The following is a 17,659-nucleotide window of genomic DNA, read 5'->3' on the forward strand; positions in this document are numbered from 1 at the left end:
TTTATAAAAATAAAAAAATAGTCACACATAAAGTACTATTTATTCTTTATCAACGAATAATAACAAAAATAATAATCATATTGTTTTTAAATAAGATGAACTGTCAAACGTTGGATATAAACAGTACAAAACTACACTCTTTCTGGGATGGAAGCAGTATTCTAATTGATGCATGCTAGTTTGTTGGAGAAAGAACAGACATTAGTTTTTATATGGACGTCTTTGACAGGTCTTTTCAGTGCCTTCACTAAATAATACTCCGGATAATGGATCGATATGACGACGACCTTTTCTGTACCAGCCAGATGCAGCATGCAATATTGTAATCCAACTATAGTTTTGATGTGCATGGCACAAGATATACATAAATCTAAATTGCTGTTCAGTGTATACGTTGTCCACGGTCAAGCACGATGCAAATTAGTTATTGGAGAGATATGTATATTTAAACAGAAACCACTTAATTAAAACTGAGACGAAATATTTAATCATCAGCAATTAATTAAAGCACTAGCAGCGAGTACTTTTCAATCGGTGAGTTCGCGTGGTCAGCTACACGTACTTGACTTGTTCTGTTACTCACAGCTAATTAAGCAATTTAATTTTGTCACCACAATTTGCGCTCCTTTAATTTGAACCAACCTTTCCGCTATAAAATCACATCCGATGCCTCCGTCGCCAAAGCATCTCACACACAGCAGGAGAAACCAACTCATAGTAGCTTAGCTAATTAACACGATGGCCTCCTCTTCTTCCTTGTATCTCCTAGCTGCTCTGCTTGCGCTGGCCTCATGGCAGGCCATTGCTTTTGATCCTAGCCCACTCCAAGATTTTTGTGTTGCTGACATGAAATCACCTGGTAATTAAGTATATATATATATGTGTGTGTGTAAGTGTGTGATCACTTGATTTAAATAGGGTGTTAATTCTAATGTTGTGAAGAAATTCACTGTTCTCATCTGAAATTGTGCATGCGTCATGGCACTAAAAGAATTTGTACTACTTCTGATTTTGAAAAGTATATATAACATTTATATTTACATTCTATGGAGCTTAGTATACATGTACTAACTTGTTCTATGTGAGCAGTGAGGGTAAATGGATTCCCTTGCAAGAACCCAATGGAGGTGAACTCGGACGACTTTTTCAACGCGGCCAAGTTTGACATGCCTAGGAGTACCATGAACAAGGTTGGATCCAACGTCACCAACCTCAACGTTCTAAATTTCCCGGGGCTCAACACCCTCGGCATCTCGCTGGCCCGCATCGACTATGCGCCTTTAGGTGTGAACCCACCACACATTCACCCACGTGCTACCGAGCTCCTCACTGTGCTTGAGGGAACACTCTATGTTGGCTTTGTCACGTCTAACCCAAACAGGCTCTTCTCTAAGGTGGTTCATAAGGGTGACACATTTGTGTTTCCTAAGGCAATGATCCACTTCCAAATGAATTTAGACCACAATAAACCAGCAGTTGCCCAGTCATCACTCAACAGTCAAAACCCTGGAGTTATTACAATTGCTAGTGCGGTGTTTGGATCAAAGCCACCAATCTCTGATGATGTTCTGACCAAGGCATTTCAAGTGGAAAAGAAGGTGATTGATTGGCTCAAATCTCAGTTCTGGGAGAGCAACTACTGATTATCTCATACTGATTCTCCCTAATCAATTGATGCAAGTATGATATATATGAAACCTGTACTTCATTGTAGTATGTAGAATAAATGGGCTTTTGTCCTATCAAAAATGTCATAATATGTTGTACGTGTGCTTTCTTGCTCATGTTTAATAAATGTTATACAATGGAAGTGGTGCCCTTTTCTCTTCGTTACTACAACAGAAATGTACCAATTAACCAAGGCGATAATATGATCATTAATTTTGCTACGTATTTTCTGTCCTTAATTATTCATAAGAATGTAGTTTCTCTATATGTTTACATAACGTAAGTCTACGTATCAGTGACTTCACCGACTAATTTGGATAACGAAAATGGAATTTATATATATACCACCTAATTAAGTAATGTTCTAAGTTCTAACTGAGGGATAAGTCCGTTTGATCCCTAACTCTCCGCTACGTCTAAAACATTCCCTCGAATACTGAAACCAAACATTTAGCACCTTCAAGTCTCAATACTGGGTAATTGCAGTACATTTGACAAATTAGCTCTTTTCGAAAACTTATGTTGAAAGTGAACCATAAAAAACTTCGATAAAAAATGGACCAAATGGATCAAGAACTCAGCACCATGTTTCTTGGCGTCGAAGCCTAACAGCTTAGCATCGAGGCCCATGACGCTGACCATGCATGTAGCGGGAAAAAGTTAAAAACTAACGTACATGGCCAACTTTGGATCATACCCAAGTATATGGTGTAGTGGTAGGACATGTCTAGTGATCTGGGTTCAAACCCCATCAGTTCCAAAGTTTTTATTCACTCGAAGAAAATGGCGAAGAGAAAATAATCATTTCTATTTTTTCTTCGCCGCCTTCTTTTATTCGCTAAAAAAATGGCCAAGGGAAAAAAAGTACGCTCTTCTATCTTCGCCTCGACGCGAAGGGGGTGGGAGGTGCGATGCGAGTGGGATTCAATCTCAAATCACTGGGTTGGAAGAGGAGTCAATTGACCATTAGTCCACACAATACTTGTACAGAGGTGGAACTCTAAACTTTTTGAAGAGTATAGAACTCAGCGTTATGAGCCTTGGCGCTGAGGGTATGAGGTCATCGCCAAGACCCGTGGCACTAATATGTTGGGCTTTAGTGCTAAGATCCATCACGTTGAGGATTCGGCTTAATTTTATAATATTTTTTTTACATGATCTATTCTTTAGATAAATTTTTGAAAAGATCAAATTATCAAAAATTTCGGGGGTACTTGACCCGTTGAGCTGCTTCCAACGCCGAGATCCCAAAATGGTTCTATAGTCCCTCGGTTGAGCTGGGCCTATGAACCATTGTCGTCAGCCTCTGGAGAGTCTGGACATTACAACTGTCGGTCACCTGCAGAGAGCTCGCTGTGTGAGGAGGCAACGACGGCGATGAACGCCGGCCATCGCCGCAGGAGCAGAGGCCAAGATGGCCTCCCTGGTGCACCGACATGCTCGCCGGCGAGATGCAACCCTGCATTTGGATTTTTCAGTTCAGCTCACTGCCAACGATCGATAAAAAAATTATTTCAGTTCAGCTTCACTGCACAGCTGAGAGGATTAATTCGTCAATTCGGTTGTTGCCAACGTAGCAATATGTACTGGCTCCGGCGGCTCGCCGTCGTCGGCGCCGGATCAGAACACTGGTTAATGGGCTTTATTTGTGACGTGCCGCCAAATTAAAGAGGCCCGTGCGTACAGGAAAGCAGATCAGCTCCTGAAAAGAAAATGGTGGATGGGCCGAGCCCGAGAAGGGAATGATAAATGGGCCTAAAACGGAAGGAGCTAGCTAGGTCACGGGTACGCGGCATTTCTCCCATTCGTCTTCTCAAATCTCAACCGTGTACCCAGTTTTAGAATTCGAGGATGTGTTTTAGATAAATAAAAAAGTCCAGGAATTAAATAGATTTGTAGCTTAATCGAAAGGCGTAATTTCACATCGATATATCAAATTTATCTCCATCTATGTACATATATACTCTATAAGTAAGGGCCACTTGGTAGAAACTTTTCATGTCAATGAAAGAGATTTGGGAATCCATGAATTGTGAGACAACGACTCAAAATTAATGTCTAGATTCAAAACAAATAAAAAGATTAAAAACTAAAGTGGTTGATGGAGGCACACTGATCAGCTCGGAGAGTGGTGAAGGTGGATATGAGTATAAGGAGAGAGAGAGGGGCTAACATAGAGTGTGCCATACATACCAGATGAAGCAGTAAGAGCATCACCAACAGTTCCCTTATTTCATCCCCAATTCTTCGTTCTGTTCATTTGAGGGAGAGTGATGACATGTCTGTCATCCCCAATCTCTCATTCGCACGTGATTTTTCCTAGGGGGAGCGCCACATGAGCGGGGAGGGAGCGTTGGGAGCGCGAGAGAAAGGGAGGAAAACGAGAAAAATCTGGTGTTAGTCTATCAGATGGGCCCACTTTTAATTTTGGGATAAAATTTAGGCGTTCTCTTGGAGAGGTCAGTTTTTTAGCTACCTATTTTCAGTTTAGGAAACCCAAAAATAAATTTTTGGGGGAGATTATATGTAATCTCTTGGTGATGCTCCAAGAAACCACTCATAGAGAATCCCTAATGCATAATTTAGTAGCCAAAATTTGCACACAAAATTCTACCTTATGCAACTAAAGGATTTCCATCATGTCATTGGTGTTGGCATGAGGAGCTAGCCTGCTTGTGACAAAGCTAGCACTTTGCAGCTAGCCAAGCAGTGAGCATGCACCTACTATTGTTAGGGATAATTATATCAAGGTGTGCTAGATGTTTGCATTATTGTATACCAGACTAATAGAATGGTCGGTTAAAATTAAAGATTACCTTTACAGAAAAAGCAATGGTCTGATATTTAATTTTGAAAGAAATCAACAATATATATTCCATTTTTTTAGAAAATGGATTAAAACCTGGCCTCTACACCCAAAAGTAGAGAGTTTTTCTTAAAAAAGGTGTTAGCAAGTCTAACACAATAATATATTTCTGTATGTAATTTACATGTGTGTGAATATGTGATGGCCATTTATGTTGTGAACAAGTCAATTAAGCTATAACTAGCTAGCTCGAAATATAGATTGTTGAACTTGTCTGGACGTACTAGCCGCTCACAAGAAAGCGTTTTTTTTTTTTTTGTAATCCAGATCGTGCCAGTTCTCCTATTATTTGCCATCCGGATTTATATACATTGCATCCAATGTTTCGTGAGGAATAACAATTAGATTTGGTGCAATGACAATGGTGAGACCAAGTCTCTACTATTGTAAAAATTAAAGATGTTTTTGTCGGTACTTGGTATACCATCCGTGTATGAGTCGGTATTTAAATTCATTCGCTTTTGGAAATACAAATTCGTAGTTGAGTTGATTTTTAAATTCGTTCACTTTTACAAATACAGAAGGAATCGTAGAAGGAATCGTATAAGAAATCTCTTTCAAAAACTAGCACATTAATTTGAGACGAAGCTCATGATTTTCTAACAAAATATATATCCAAGCGAATTTAACATAGTGAATTTCATCTTAACTAAACCATATAACAATAATAAGATTAAAATAGCTTCATCAGTTACAACGCACGGGTATTTTTTCTAGTAATTAAAAGGATGGAAACGATGGTTTGAGTACTGACTTGGCAATGCTGGTCATTGATTAAAGATGTACACATATTGCCCCCTTTAATTTGCAGAACACACAATAACCACTACGTCTTCTTTTTTGAAAAAAAAACAAAAAAACCCTACTATGGCATTCTCAAATGTATAAACACAATTTTGACCACGTAGTTAGTAGAGCAGGAAGATATTTTAAGCTGAAGAGTTCAACCTGTTGCCTGCAGGCTGCAGACCATTTCAATCTAGCTGACATCATCACTTCATCTTATTTGACTTGTTCTGTTCTTCACAATTAAGTTCACCAAAGCCACACCCTGCAGCTATATAAGCACATCAAAACTCCATTGCTAAACCCATCACCCAACAAAGCAGTAACTAATTCTAGCTAGCTCAGCTAGAGAAACAGCAAATAATTCAGCAAGAGGAAGAGCAGAAATTAATCCAAAGCCGAATGGCCTCACCCTCTTCCTTGTGTCTCCTCGCTGCTCTCGCGTTGATCTCATGGCAGGCCATGGCCTCTGATCCTAGTCCTCTGCAGGACTTCTGCGTTGCCGATATGCACTCACCTGGTATATTATATTTGCTCTTTCAGAAAATTTACTTTCCTGCTTTGTACCTATGGTCCAAATTGAAACTCTATTAGTCACTACTATATATGTGAGATTATTCTAGCAAAGTAAAATGTATATCTACGTTGAAATATCACTTTATAAGCCTTGAGCTCACAACTTAGTTCTTTGATGTATGCAGTGCGTGTCAATGGATTTGCTTGCTTGAACCCAATGGAAGTGAATGCAGACCATTTTTTCAAGGCAGCCAAGCTTGACACCCCTAGAAAAACAAACAAGGTTGGGTCCAACGTCACCCTAATCAACGTCATGCAGATTCCTGGTCTCAACACACTCGGCATCTCAATTGCGCGCATTGACTATGCACCCTTGGGACAGAACCCACCGCACACACATCCCCGTGCCACTGAGATCCTCACGGTGCTTGAGGGAACATTATATGTCGGCTTCGTCACATCTAACCCAAACAACACGTTATTTTCCAAGGTACTCAACAAGGGTGATGTGTTCGTGTTCCCTCAGGGGCTCATCCACTTCCAATTCAACCCTAACCCACATCAGCCTGCTGTTGCAATTGCTGCACTTAGCAGCCAAAACCCCGGTGCCATTACCATTGCAAATGCAGTGTTTGGATCAAAGCCACCAATCTCGGATGAAGTTTTAGCGAAGGCATTTCAAGTTGAGAAGGGTACTATAGACTGGCTCCAGGCTCAGTTCTGGGAGAACAACCACTACTAATTAAATTTGAATATTTATTTGTATACAATGTATTAGCTTTTGTGTTACAATATATAAAATAAATTTGTATTTCTGGACCAATTAATTACGTGGGCTTGCAAGCGTTCCAAATTCTTCCTTTGAGTCACGAATAAACAAAATTCACCTCCTGCATTATTTCCTCTAATGAAAGAAAATATTGATATATAAATTATTTTGCCCTTGTTTGGAGAAAATATTGCGTAAAGCTCTCATAAAAGTTGGCAATGATGATGTATCTCCCAAAATTAATTTTCCAAATCTTTTATATGAATGCTTCCTAATTGACCAAAACATCCTATAAATATTATATCATAAATTCCAAACTAATTAACTATTGTAGAAATTTGATTTTCCCCAAACATTAAGTTCACAAAGGACTAGCATTTGTTCGTTCATTCTCACTCCATACCTATTCCTCTCGCTAATTGCTGGTGGTGTACGTCTTCCCTAGGTGATGCCATATCCGAACGCGTAGTGCCCTTCGATTTTGGCCTGGTTTAATTCTCCAAAAAATTTCTCAAAAACATCACATCGAATCTTTTGACACATGCATAGAGCATTAAATATATATTTAAAAAACTAATTGCACAGTTAGGGGGGAAATCGTGAGACGAATCTTTTGAACCTAATTAGCCCATGATTAGCCATAAGTGTTACAGTAACCCACATGTGCTAATGATGGATTAATTAGGCTCAAAAGATTCGTCTCGTGGTTTCCAGGCAAGTTATGAAATTAGTTTTTTCATTCGTGTCCAAAAACCTCTTCTGATATCCGGTCAAACATCCGATGTGACACCCAAAACTTTTCTTTTCGTGAACTAAACATGCCCTCTATCTTGCTGCATGCTTTCTCTCAATCTGTAGCTAGGCTTACTGAATAAGCTTAAAGATCGCTTTGTTGATGACAACTGGTGGACACACACAGAGAGAGGAGAGAGAGTATATGCTAGGCTAGGTTTGGACAAATGCGGTGGTAGGAAGAGCCACAAGCTTTAAGACGAGTAGTGAGTAGGATCAACGGTAGGGACATATGGCGATGAGATTTATGGTGAGGAAGAGAGCCTTATACATGGTGACGCCAATAGTCGACTTCTCACTAGCTTCACCAGAGGAGTGGAAATGGCTGATGGAGCAATGGGTGGCCTTGGCACCGACAATGGTATTGCCTGGTACATTACTTGAGATGTTTCAAGGTTAAGTACAGTGAGGTAGGCTAGGTCCAATATTTAGGATGGCAGTGATGGAGGCACATAGAGCCTGGAGGAGAGGTGGACATGGAGAGTAGAGTGGGTGGTTAATATGAAGTAGAAATCAATCAGATCTCAATTTTTCACAAGCACAATGTTTCCCTTTTTTTTCATAGTTGCTCAGGAAAGACGAATGGCAGTTGCAGGTAGCAGGCCTCATGTCCCAAGGACAATTTCCAATTTTAGTTTTTTTTAGCAATTAGGGCTGTGTTTAGTTCACACCAAAATTGAAAGTTTAGTTGAAATTGGAACGATGTGACGGAAAAGTTGGAAGTTTATGTGTGTAGGGAAGTTTTGATGTGGTGGAAAAGTTGGAAATTTGAAGAAAAACTTTGTAACTAAAAACACGGCGTAGGTTGATTTTTGTAATTCAACTTCAAATTTATACAAGTAGATAAACTTTGAATCTTTCTACTCAAAATTTAAAACATTCAACTAATTATTTTCTAAAACTTTTAATTTTAATTTGTGAAACTTTCAATTTAAATTTTGAAACCTTAGATATACTTAAAGTTTTATTAACACTACCTGAAACTTTCTTTTTTTTCTCTCTCTCCTTTTTTAAAAAACAAGCCACTTCGAATTGAAATGAGGAGCACGATCACATATGAAAACGTACAAGCAATTAACGTCACAAATGGAAGTCCGAGTCCGCACATGCCGCGCCCAAAGTAACCACTCCCAATAAAAGTGTGTGACCAAGTAAATACTATTGGAAAACTCTCCGAGTAATTGGTACGAAAATGTTTATTTATGATATCTGTGTATTATGGAGTACTAGGTGCTAAAGTAAAAGTATTAATTATAATCTCTTGGTCATGTGTCATTCTCATGATCGGTACGGTCTGTCAGTGTCCGTACGAATGGATCATGCGTGCATTGACCGAACGATCACTCACAGACCATTGCTATCACATATCACCATTGGATAGGTGTATGACCTATTAGTTACTCCCTCCATTCCAAAATATAAGGTATAACCACCCCTAACCCAAATACCAAAAAAATAATTATTATCATCTTGTAATTTGGATCATCCTAATAAATACAATGTATGCATTCAATAGAATTAGAGAACATGAAAGTGGATGATTTAAAAAAGTAATAATTTAATAGAGAAAGGATCATAGTTAATGGCCTACATGCATGCACGCCTTAGAGCACCCGCAATGGTAAAGTAAGGTGCTATATATAAAACATGTACACCTCAACAATAGACTAGATTAATAGTAAACCACTTCAATGGTATGTCTACATGGGTATCTATAGCTCTCTAATCCATTGCCTCGTTTTTCTCTATAGACTATCTCCATGTTAGTAGATAGCTTTGCTCTCTCTCTTCATTTAATCTCTTCCAAGTAGGAAAATATGCTGACATGGATCTCTTGTAGAGAGCTTATAGATAACCATTGTGGGTGCCCTTATATTATGGAACATCTAAAAAAAGTGGTTGTGCCTTATATTATGAAATGGATGGAGTATTAATTAATGCAGTGTAAACTCTAACTACTCGGAAATTAGGTGCCTTATTTTTTTAACAAAATGTCGTTTAATTTCTGGAACACTGAATAAATATTAAGGTAGGTTATCGTATCTTAGAACTTTGAAACAAAGTTTATATATAACTTTTGAAATAATTTAAAAATAATGTATTCAAATAAATATGTACTACCTCCGTCACAGAATATAATAATCTAGGACTGGATTAGACATATCCTAGTCAAACAAATCTAGACAGCCCTTATCCAGATTCATTCAAGGATATGTCCCATCCAGTCCCAAATTGCTATATTTTGGGATGGAGGAAGTAAATTTTAATATTTATAATATTAATAATACTACATTCACCTCCGTTTTAGGTTATAAGACTTTCTAGCATTGTTCATATTCATATAGATACTAATGAATCTAGGCACACATATATATCTAGATTTATTAACATATATATAAATGTGGGTAATGCGAGAAAGTCTTATAATATGAAACGGAGGAAGTATTTGCCTGTGTAATATAAACATGGGTTGGCGCCTAGTTTATGTAAATATACTAGCGAGATGAGCGCTCATATGTACCAGGCTTGAAAACAATAAAAAATTAACCTCCACTAACTTATAACCTTCACATAGAAAACATATGGGTCTTACGTTTTGAACAAAATTAACAATATCGATTAATTCTGTATATGCAGATATGTTTTTAAGAAACAATTAATTGCTATCTACTTTGGAACAATTAATAATTAATATATAATGCTGTATATTTTTACATGTGATGGTTCTTTTATGAACAAGTCAATAAAATAGCAAAGTAGCAATGTAAGGTTATTGAACTTGTCCTGACTAACCGCTCAAAAGAAAGCGTTCAATTTTCTAAGCCAGATTGTGACAGTAAACCTCCTAATAATTTTTGTCATGCATGACAATTAACCAAGCTTTCGTGAGGGGTGACAATAATTTTATGTCGACGGCTAGAAAATATTAACCAAAGTGATTAAAAAGGTGGCCGAGTTTAGTTCCAAAATTTTTCTTCAAACTTCCAACTTTTTCATCACATCAAAACTTTCCTATACACACAAATTTCCAACTTTTCATCACATCATTCCAATTTCAACCAAACTTTTAATTTTGGCGTAAACTGAACACACCCTGTATCTACACCATCGATCACTTCAGATTAGTTAGGGTGTGTTTAGTTCACTCCAAAATTGAAAGTTTGGTTGAAATTGGAACGATGTGACAGAAAAGTTGAAAGTTTATGTGTGTAGGAAAGTTTTGATGTGATGTAAAAGTTGAAAGTTTGAAGAAAAACTTTGGATCTCAACTCGGCCTTAATTAGTAGCGCAGATACATACTTTTGAGCTGAAAAGTTCAACCTGCAACCTTCAGAAACCTGCAGGCTGCAGAACATTTCAGTCGCTGACATCAGTTCAGCCTGACTTGTTCCAATATTCACAAGTTCACGCTGCCGCGTGCCCCGGCTATATAAACACATCAATCCTCCATAGCCAAACCATCACCCCAAGAGAAACACAAGCAATATTAGTTAGCTTCCCATCAGAGAAAGATAGCAGAAATCCAAAGCCAAATGGCTTCACCCTCTTCCCTCTGTCTCCTCACTGCTCTTCTTGCGTTGGTCTCATGGCAGACCATTGCATCTGACCCTAGCCCTCTGCAGGACTTCTGTGTTGCTGATGAACACTCGCCTGGTATATTATATCTGCCCTTTGAGATATTTTCTAGCTTTGTATCCATGATCTGAAATGCTATGGAACATATGCGAGATTATTCAACTTAACTAACATATAGTAATTGAAACATGTATAGATGTGTTCAAATAACATATATAAGCATGGTAGTTATAACTAATATTTCTATGCATGCAGTGCTTGTCAATGGATTTGCTTGCCTGGACCCAAAGCACGTGAACGCGGACCACTTCTTTAAAGCAGCCATGCTTGACACTCCTAGGAAAACAAACAAGGTTGGATCTAACGTCACACTGATCAATGTCATGCAGATCCCTGGCCTCAACACGCTCGGCATCTCAATTGCACGCATTGATTATGCGCCTTTGGGACAAAACCCACCGCATACTCACCCCCGTGCTACCGAGATCCTCACGGTGCTTGAGGGAACACTCTACGTTGGCTTCGTCACATCCAACCCAAATAACACGCTATTCTCAAAGGTCCTTAAGAAAGGTGATGTCTTTGTATTCCCCGTGGGGCTCATCCACTTCCAATTTAACCCTAACCCCCACCAGCCCGCGGTTGCAATTGCTGCTCTTAGCAGCCAAAACCCTGGTGCCATCACCATTGCAAATGCGGTTTTCGGGTCAAAGCCACCAATCTCAGATGAAGTTTTGGCAAAGGCATTTCAGGTTGAGAAGGGCACCATAGACTGGCTCCAGGCTCAGTTCTGGGAGAACAATCACTACTAAATATAAACTGAGTATGTTTGTTGGCATACCGTGAATCAGTTATGTGCTATAACATATAAAATAAATTTGTATTTCTAGACAACTTAATTATGTGTGCTTGCAAACAACCCAACAACACAGTTTTTTGTTGGGAAATGGCTATGTATGTTCTTCTCATGTGATATTCCCTCTAATAAAGTAAAGCATTGGTATTATTTTGCCTTTGTTTTGATGAAATGTTGCATAAAATCCTCGCAAAAGTATAACATTGATGATGTGTCCCAAAGATAATCCTACAGACATTTGTAAGAATGCTTCTTGACCAAAACGTTTATACATACTATCATAATTTCCAATGTAAACATCTATGCGCTATATATTCATAAATTCCAATATAATATCATAAATTCCGGTGCAAAAATATATGCTTCTTAACCAAAACGTTTATAAATTTGATTTTCGATGATAAAGAACGTGTGTTTGTTTATTCATGCAAAAGCCTTCTGTATTTGACTAACTATGGGACATACGCGCTGGAGAACAAAATGAATACCTGACAATATCCAAGGAAGGACGAGTAGTATCTGTTTATATGTACCGTACTATCGAACATTTAACAAAATATATTACGACTCCACTTAGAAACATGATAAAATATAGAGTAACCATCATTTATTTATGGGCCCATTAACAATATTGATTCTTTTCCTAGATATATTGTTAATAGTTCTTTTTTACATTCTAATTACATCCCTAGCTAGGCTTAATATCCTAATATTAGACATAAGAATAGATATGCGTTCCTGATTCAATTCCGAGGGAAAAAAGGGTATGATACAGAATAAGTGATGGGATATCCGGCACTACCTTTCCCCAATTCCGACTCTAAAGAAAAATATTGGACATAAAACAGAGCTATCTAATCGTATCCGTTCCGATTACACTCCTAGTGTTGTTTTCCCTTAATGGCACCATATCCACAATGCCCTTCCACCTTGCTGCATGGCTTCTTTTCTTGGCAATGGTAGCCTTGCCAAATGAAATTGAAGGCTGGTGGTGTGGCATCTTTGGACAGATGCGGTGGGAGCAGGAGCCACAAGCTTGGCAAGTGATGAGCAGAGTGAACAGTTGGGACAAGCGACAATAAGATTTAGGGAAGATAGGGAGGGTGACGCAGTGAGCCAGTGAATCGACATCCCATTGCTCCATTGGACATGGGTGATGGCAAAGGCCGATAAAGAAGAGGTGACAAGGGGAGCACAAGGAGAGAGGGTGGCAACAAAGCCCCACAAAATAAAGAGTGCCACCGGTTGCTTCCAAGATAGTAAGTAGTATGTAAGATGTCATCTAAAATCCCTAATGTATGAATAACTAAAATTTGCACACTAATTCCACCCTCTATAATTATAAAGGTGTTCCTTCATGCCGGGGTGGTACAGTAGCACTTTTCATGTGGTTGGGTACATACACCGTTGTTAGGGTTTATTAGCAAGCTGCATGAGAGAACTGTTTGTATATATAGTACTACATACATAAAACAGTGGTCGATTTACCTGCATGGATGGATATATAACTTTTACACAGAAAAAATATATAAGGGTACGGTGTTATTTTTAAACGAAATCAACAATTAATATATATTCCATAATCCATATATATGCAGATTTTTTTAAAAAAAATAGCTAGCTAATGTGGCATAATAACATATTGCTACACAATGTTACAAGTAATAGTTATATCGTGAACAAATCTTGACTAAACGCTCACAAGAAAGCGTTTTCTTAAGCCAGATTGCGACGGTTCTCTTAATATTGTTTGTCATGCATGCGTGGCAACCACATGGTTACGTGAGCGGTGACAGTCACTAATTCACTACTCCCTCTACCTCCGTTTCAGGTTACAAGACGTTTTGACTTTAGTCAAAGTCAAACTACTTTAAGTTTGACTAGTTCTGTAGAAAAAAAGTAGTAATATTTACAACACCAATATAGTTTCTTTAAATCTATAATTGAATAAATTTTCATAATATATTTATCTTGGGTTAAAAATATTACTACTTTTTTCTATAAAATTAGTCAAACTTAAAATAGTTTGATTTTGAGCAAAAACAAAATATCTTATAACCTGAAACGGAGGGAGTACAAGAAAAACGATTTCGCAGGCAACCAAATGCATCTACGTAGGCGGCCAGTGCCCAGAGGCCTTTGTAAGGTGACCAAGTAATCAAAAAGGTTGGAAATGATATATAGTGTGTCATTGATCAATCGATGACGCACACAAATTGGACCTTTCAATAATGTGCTGATCAGATCATAACAACTACAGTGACTTCTTCCAAATATACGTGGACTATCGTCCATCGGGATGCTATTACGCGTCGTCGTCAAAATGTGTGTAAACACGATCGACCACGTCTGCAGACATATAATTTCTAAGCTGAAAAGTTCAACCTGCAGGCAGCAAATTGCAGACCATTTCAGTCTACTAGCTGACACCAGTCCAGCTCAATATTGACTTGTTCAGTTGTTCACAAGTTCACGCTGCCGCGCCACTACGGCTATATAAGCACATCAATCCTCCACAGCCAAAGCATCACCCAACGATAAACACAACCTGTTAGCTAGCTAGCTTCTCAGCCACCAGAGAAACAGCAAATAATTCAGTAGAGAAGAGAACAGAAAACCAAAGCCAAATGGCTTCACCATCTTCCTTCTGCCTCCTCGCTGTTCTTCTTGCGTTGGTCTCGTGGCAGGCCATCGCTTCTGATCCTAGCCCTCTGCAGGACTTCTGCGTTGCCGATAAGCACTCACCTGGTATATATACATGTTCTTTTAGACAAGTTTCTAGCTTTGTATCTATGATATGAAATTCTATGTTTTAATTTCACCCATGTACATATGGGTGAGAATATTGAACTTAACTAACATCTAGTAATTCAAACACACGTATATGTAAACCTTGTTTCTAAAAGTTAACTTTTGCATGACACAGTGCTTGTTAATGGATTTGCTTGCCTGGACCCAAAGTACGTGAATGCAGACCACTTCTTCAAGGCAGCCATGCTCGACACTCCTAGAAAAACAAACAAGGTTGGATCAAATGTCACACTGATCAACGTCATGCAGATCCCTGGACTTAATACACTCGGCATCTCAATTGCACGCATCGACTACGCACCCTTGGGTGAGAACCCACCGCACACACACCCCCGTGCAACTGAGATCCTCACAGTCCTTGAGGGAACCCTCTATGTCGGCTTTGTCACATCTAATCCAAACAACACACTATTCTCCAAGGTGCTCAACAAGGGTGATGTGTTTGTTTTCCCTGAGGGGCTCATCCACTTCCAATTCAACCCTAACCCCCATCAGCCTGCGGTTGCACTTGCTGCACTTAGCAGCCAAAACCCTGGGGCTATTACCATTGCAAATGCAGTGTTCGGATCAAAGCCACCGATCTCAGATGATATTTTGGCAAAGGCATTCCAGGTTGAGAAGGGCACCATTGATTGGCTCCAGGCTCAGTTTTGGGAGAACAACCACTACTAAATCTAAACAAAGTATATGTGTTGTTATACTATGTATAAGTTTCTATTCTGCAATATATAAAATAAATTTGTATTTCTAGTCGGCTTAATTATGTGTGCTTGCAAGCACATCAACAATACATTATTTTGTTGGGAAAAGGCTTTGTATGTTGTTCTAGTGTGGTATCCCCTGTTATAAAGGTAATAAAGGAAAACATTGGTATTACTTCGTCCTTGTTTGGAGAATGGTTGCATAAAGTTCACGTCAATGTTTGATGGAGACAGTGCATCTCAAAGTTAACTGTCCAGACATTTTAATGAAAGAAATGCTTCCTAAACTTAAAATGTTAATTGTGGTGGTGTCCGTTTTTCACACCACCATTACCACTGATATTTAGGTCTCAAAATCTATACTATTACACCACTGTCCAATGACTCATCTCCCATTTCACTGTTGGCTCTACTTAAATTTTAAAATCACCTACCCGTTCGATAAGGAAAATTATAAAAGTACTACTTAGACTAAATATGTGCTTAATTGAATTAATAAGCTAAAAATTTAACTTGTTTTCCATTGCAACGTATGGGCACTTGGCTAGTGTTTCCTAAATCCTCCAAAACATTTATAATTATAGTATCATAAAATTCCAATAAAAGAAACTATTGTAGGTTACATTATAATTTCATATGCACCCTTTAGCTAGCTTGTTAAGCTCGTTAGGCTTGTTAACACATTTATATCATCTTTATAATTTCATATTTACTATTTTATCATATATTAACATATAATAATAAAAGCTAACAAATAAAGAACTCACTGAATACAAATAGGTAGTTTGGACGTAAATTAACTTAAAGGCTAAGCGCTAGTTAAGAAACACTAAGTACAAAGATATTGCGTGATTTGTTGTACTAACGAGCAAAACCAGCAGCTCGCACTAGCTCATTAAGCTCACGAGCTAAGAATCTAACTTGGCTGAACTTATTATGACTACGAGTATTATTATGACTATGAGTATGAGCCGACCCAAATCAGTAGCATTTGTTTTTTTTTTACCAGTACCAGTTGCCTCCTAGATAAAGTAATATAACACTGTGTCAAATCCCTAATGCATATATAGCTAAATTAAAGTTTGCACATAAATTATAGTCCTGAAAAAAAATGTCGATTAACCTACATGAATGGATAACTATTACATAGGAAACATGGTTCTTATATTTTGGAAGAAATTAACAATGTCTATTCCATATATATGCATATTTTAGAAAAAAAAATACTACCTAGTGTGACACGATAATAAATTTCTGTATTTATTTGCATGTGGTTATGTGCTGAACAAGTCTATAAAGCAAACTAGCTAGCTAGCAATATATCTCTCACTGGATTTCTTTAAAATCCAGATTGTGACAGTTCTCCTAATATTGTTCGTCATGCATTGCATCCGATGTTTCGTGAGGAGTGACAATTTGATTTGATCCAAAAGACAATGGTGACCAAGTAATTGGAAAGGTTGGAAACGTGGATGGATTTGATGATTCATAACTACTACCATGCATGCCTTCTTCCAAAAAGACAGAGAAAATTAACTACTAGTACGTCGTCGATCGTCAAAATATGTGAAAACACAATCGACCAATTTGTTGAAAAATATTCAATGTTTCCATCAATCTCAATCAAAGTTTGCACGTATTCTGCCAGCCCAGCGAAAAAGATAGATAATGTTTTTTGGATAATGGAATATAATATCCCGGCTTTTACTCAACGAGCTACGACCAAGTATTACAACGTAAAAAAAAAAGAAGACACCAACCGTGAAGAAAAAGCAAACTAAAAACTACCGACCCAAGATAAGGACTACACATTTTTTGTGAATCTTCATCCAAAATTGATAAATAGTTATATAACTGTTGTCTTAAGATTACGACATGCAACTTTTAAACACTCGCCCCTCTTCATCACACTTTTGTAGTTGTGCCAAGACCTAAGCCAATGTGTTACCCTGAAAATTATCTACATATATAAAACAGATGATGATTTGTCAAAAATCATATCATTCCTACTTAACCATAGAGCCCAACATATAGCAGAAGCTCCTATAAGAATAGGTTTCCTATTTTTCTTGTCCGCCCCGAGAAGCCAATCATCAACAACATGAGATATGCTATTAGGAGGGTAAAGACTAAAATAGAACTGAACTATTCCCCAAATAAACTTTGCAAAATGGCATTCCATAACAAGATGTTGAATAATTTCATTTTTCATTCAGAAACAGCATCTCAAACTACCATTCTAATTTCTCCTTGCCAAATTATCTTTAGTTATCACTACCCCTTTAAGCAAGTACCAACTAAAGATTTTAATCTTCAGA

At 38.0% G+C, this 17,659-nt stretch overlaps 4 protein-coding genes across 4 annotated transcripts; all 4 read left to right on the forward strand.

Moving 5' to 3' along the window:
- Positions 1–680: 680 nt before the first annotated feature.
- On the forward strand, positions 681–1,819 carry LOC4344840 (germin-like protein 8-4). Its single transcript, NM_001403490.1, has 2 exons — positions 681–859; positions 1,090–1,819. The coding sequence occupies exons 1-2, from the start codon at positions 739–741 to the stop codon at positions 1,641–1,643; spliced, it is 675 nt and encodes a 224-aa protein (NP_001390419.1). The 5' UTR covers positions 681–738; the 3' UTR covers positions 1,644–1,819.
- A 3,807-nt stretch (positions 1,820–5,626) lies between these two features.
- Positions 5,627–6,657, forward strand: LOC4344841 (germin-like protein 8-5). Its single transcript, NM_001422478.1, has 2 exons — positions 5,627–5,840; positions 6,022–6,657. The coding sequence occupies exons 1-2, from the start codon at positions 5,723–5,725 to the stop codon at positions 6,576–6,578; spliced, it is 675 nt and encodes a 224-aa protein (NP_001409407.1). The 5' UTR covers positions 5,627–5,722; the 3' UTR covers positions 6,579–6,657.
- A 4,200-nt stretch (positions 6,658–10,857) lies between these two features.
- On the forward strand, positions 10,858–12,007 carry LOC112936027 (germin-like protein 8-6). Its single transcript, NM_001422479.1, has 2 exons — positions 10,858–11,051; positions 11,229–12,007. Exons 1-2 carry the CDS (start codon positions 10,931–10,933, stop codon positions 11,783–11,785), a joined length of 678 nt encoding a protein of 225 aa, NP_001409408.1. The 5' UTR covers positions 10,858–10,930; the 3' UTR covers positions 11,786–12,007.
- A 2,346-nt stretch (positions 12,008–14,353) lies between these two features.
- On the forward strand, positions 14,354–15,516 carry LOC4344843 (germin-like protein 8-7). The gene is made up of 2 exons (NM_001422480.1): positions 14,354–14,577; positions 14,756–15,516. Exons 1-2 carry the CDS (start codon positions 14,457–14,459, stop codon positions 15,310–15,312), a joined length of 678 nt encoding a protein of 225 aa, NP_001409409.1. The 5' UTR covers positions 14,354–14,456; the 3' UTR covers positions 15,313–15,516.
- Positions 15,517–17,659: the final 2,143 nt, after the last annotated feature.

Source organism: Oryza sativa, chromosome 8 (assembly GCF_034140825.1).
Source record: "Oryza sativa Japonica Group chromosome 8, ASM3414082v1".
Taxonomy (NCBI): Eukaryota; Viridiplantae; Streptophyta; class Magnoliopsida; order Poales; family Poaceae; genus Oryza; species Oryza sativa.

Excerpts from the sequence above, each read along its gene's own strand:
- LOC4344840 (NM_001403490.1), top strand. The coding sequence starts at position 739 with ATGGCCTCCTCTTCTTCCTTGTATCTCCTAGCTGCTCTGCTTGCGCTG. Across the intron at positions 860-1,089 it reads TGCTGACATGAAATCACCTG|TGAGGGTAAATGGATTCCCT; the intron begins GTAATTAAGTAT and ends CTATGTGAGCAG.
- LOC4344841 (NM_001422478.1), top strand. The coding sequence starts at position 5,723 with ATGGCCTCACCCTCTTCCTTGTGTCTCCTCGCTGCTCTCGCGTTGATC. Across the intron at positions 5,841-6,021 it reads TGCCGATATGCACTCACCTG|TGCGTGTCAATGGATTTGCT; the intron begins GTATATTATATT and ends TGATGTATGCAG.
- LOC112936027 (NM_001422479.1), top strand. The coding sequence starts at position 10,931 with ATGGCTTCACCCTCTTCCCTCTGTCTCCTCACTGCTCTTCTTGCGTTG. Across the intron at positions 11,052-11,228 it reads TGCTGATGAACACTCGCCTG|TGCTTGTCAATGGATTTGCT; the intron begins GTATATTATATC and ends CTATGCATGCAG.
- LOC4344843 (NM_001422480.1), top strand. The coding sequence starts at position 14,457 with ATGGCTTCACCATCTTCCTTCTGCCTCCTCGCTGTTCTTCTTGCGTTG. Across the intron at positions 14,578-14,755 it reads TGCCGATAAGCACTCACCTG|TGCTTGTTAATGGATTTGCT; the intron begins GTATATATACAT and ends TGCATGACACAG.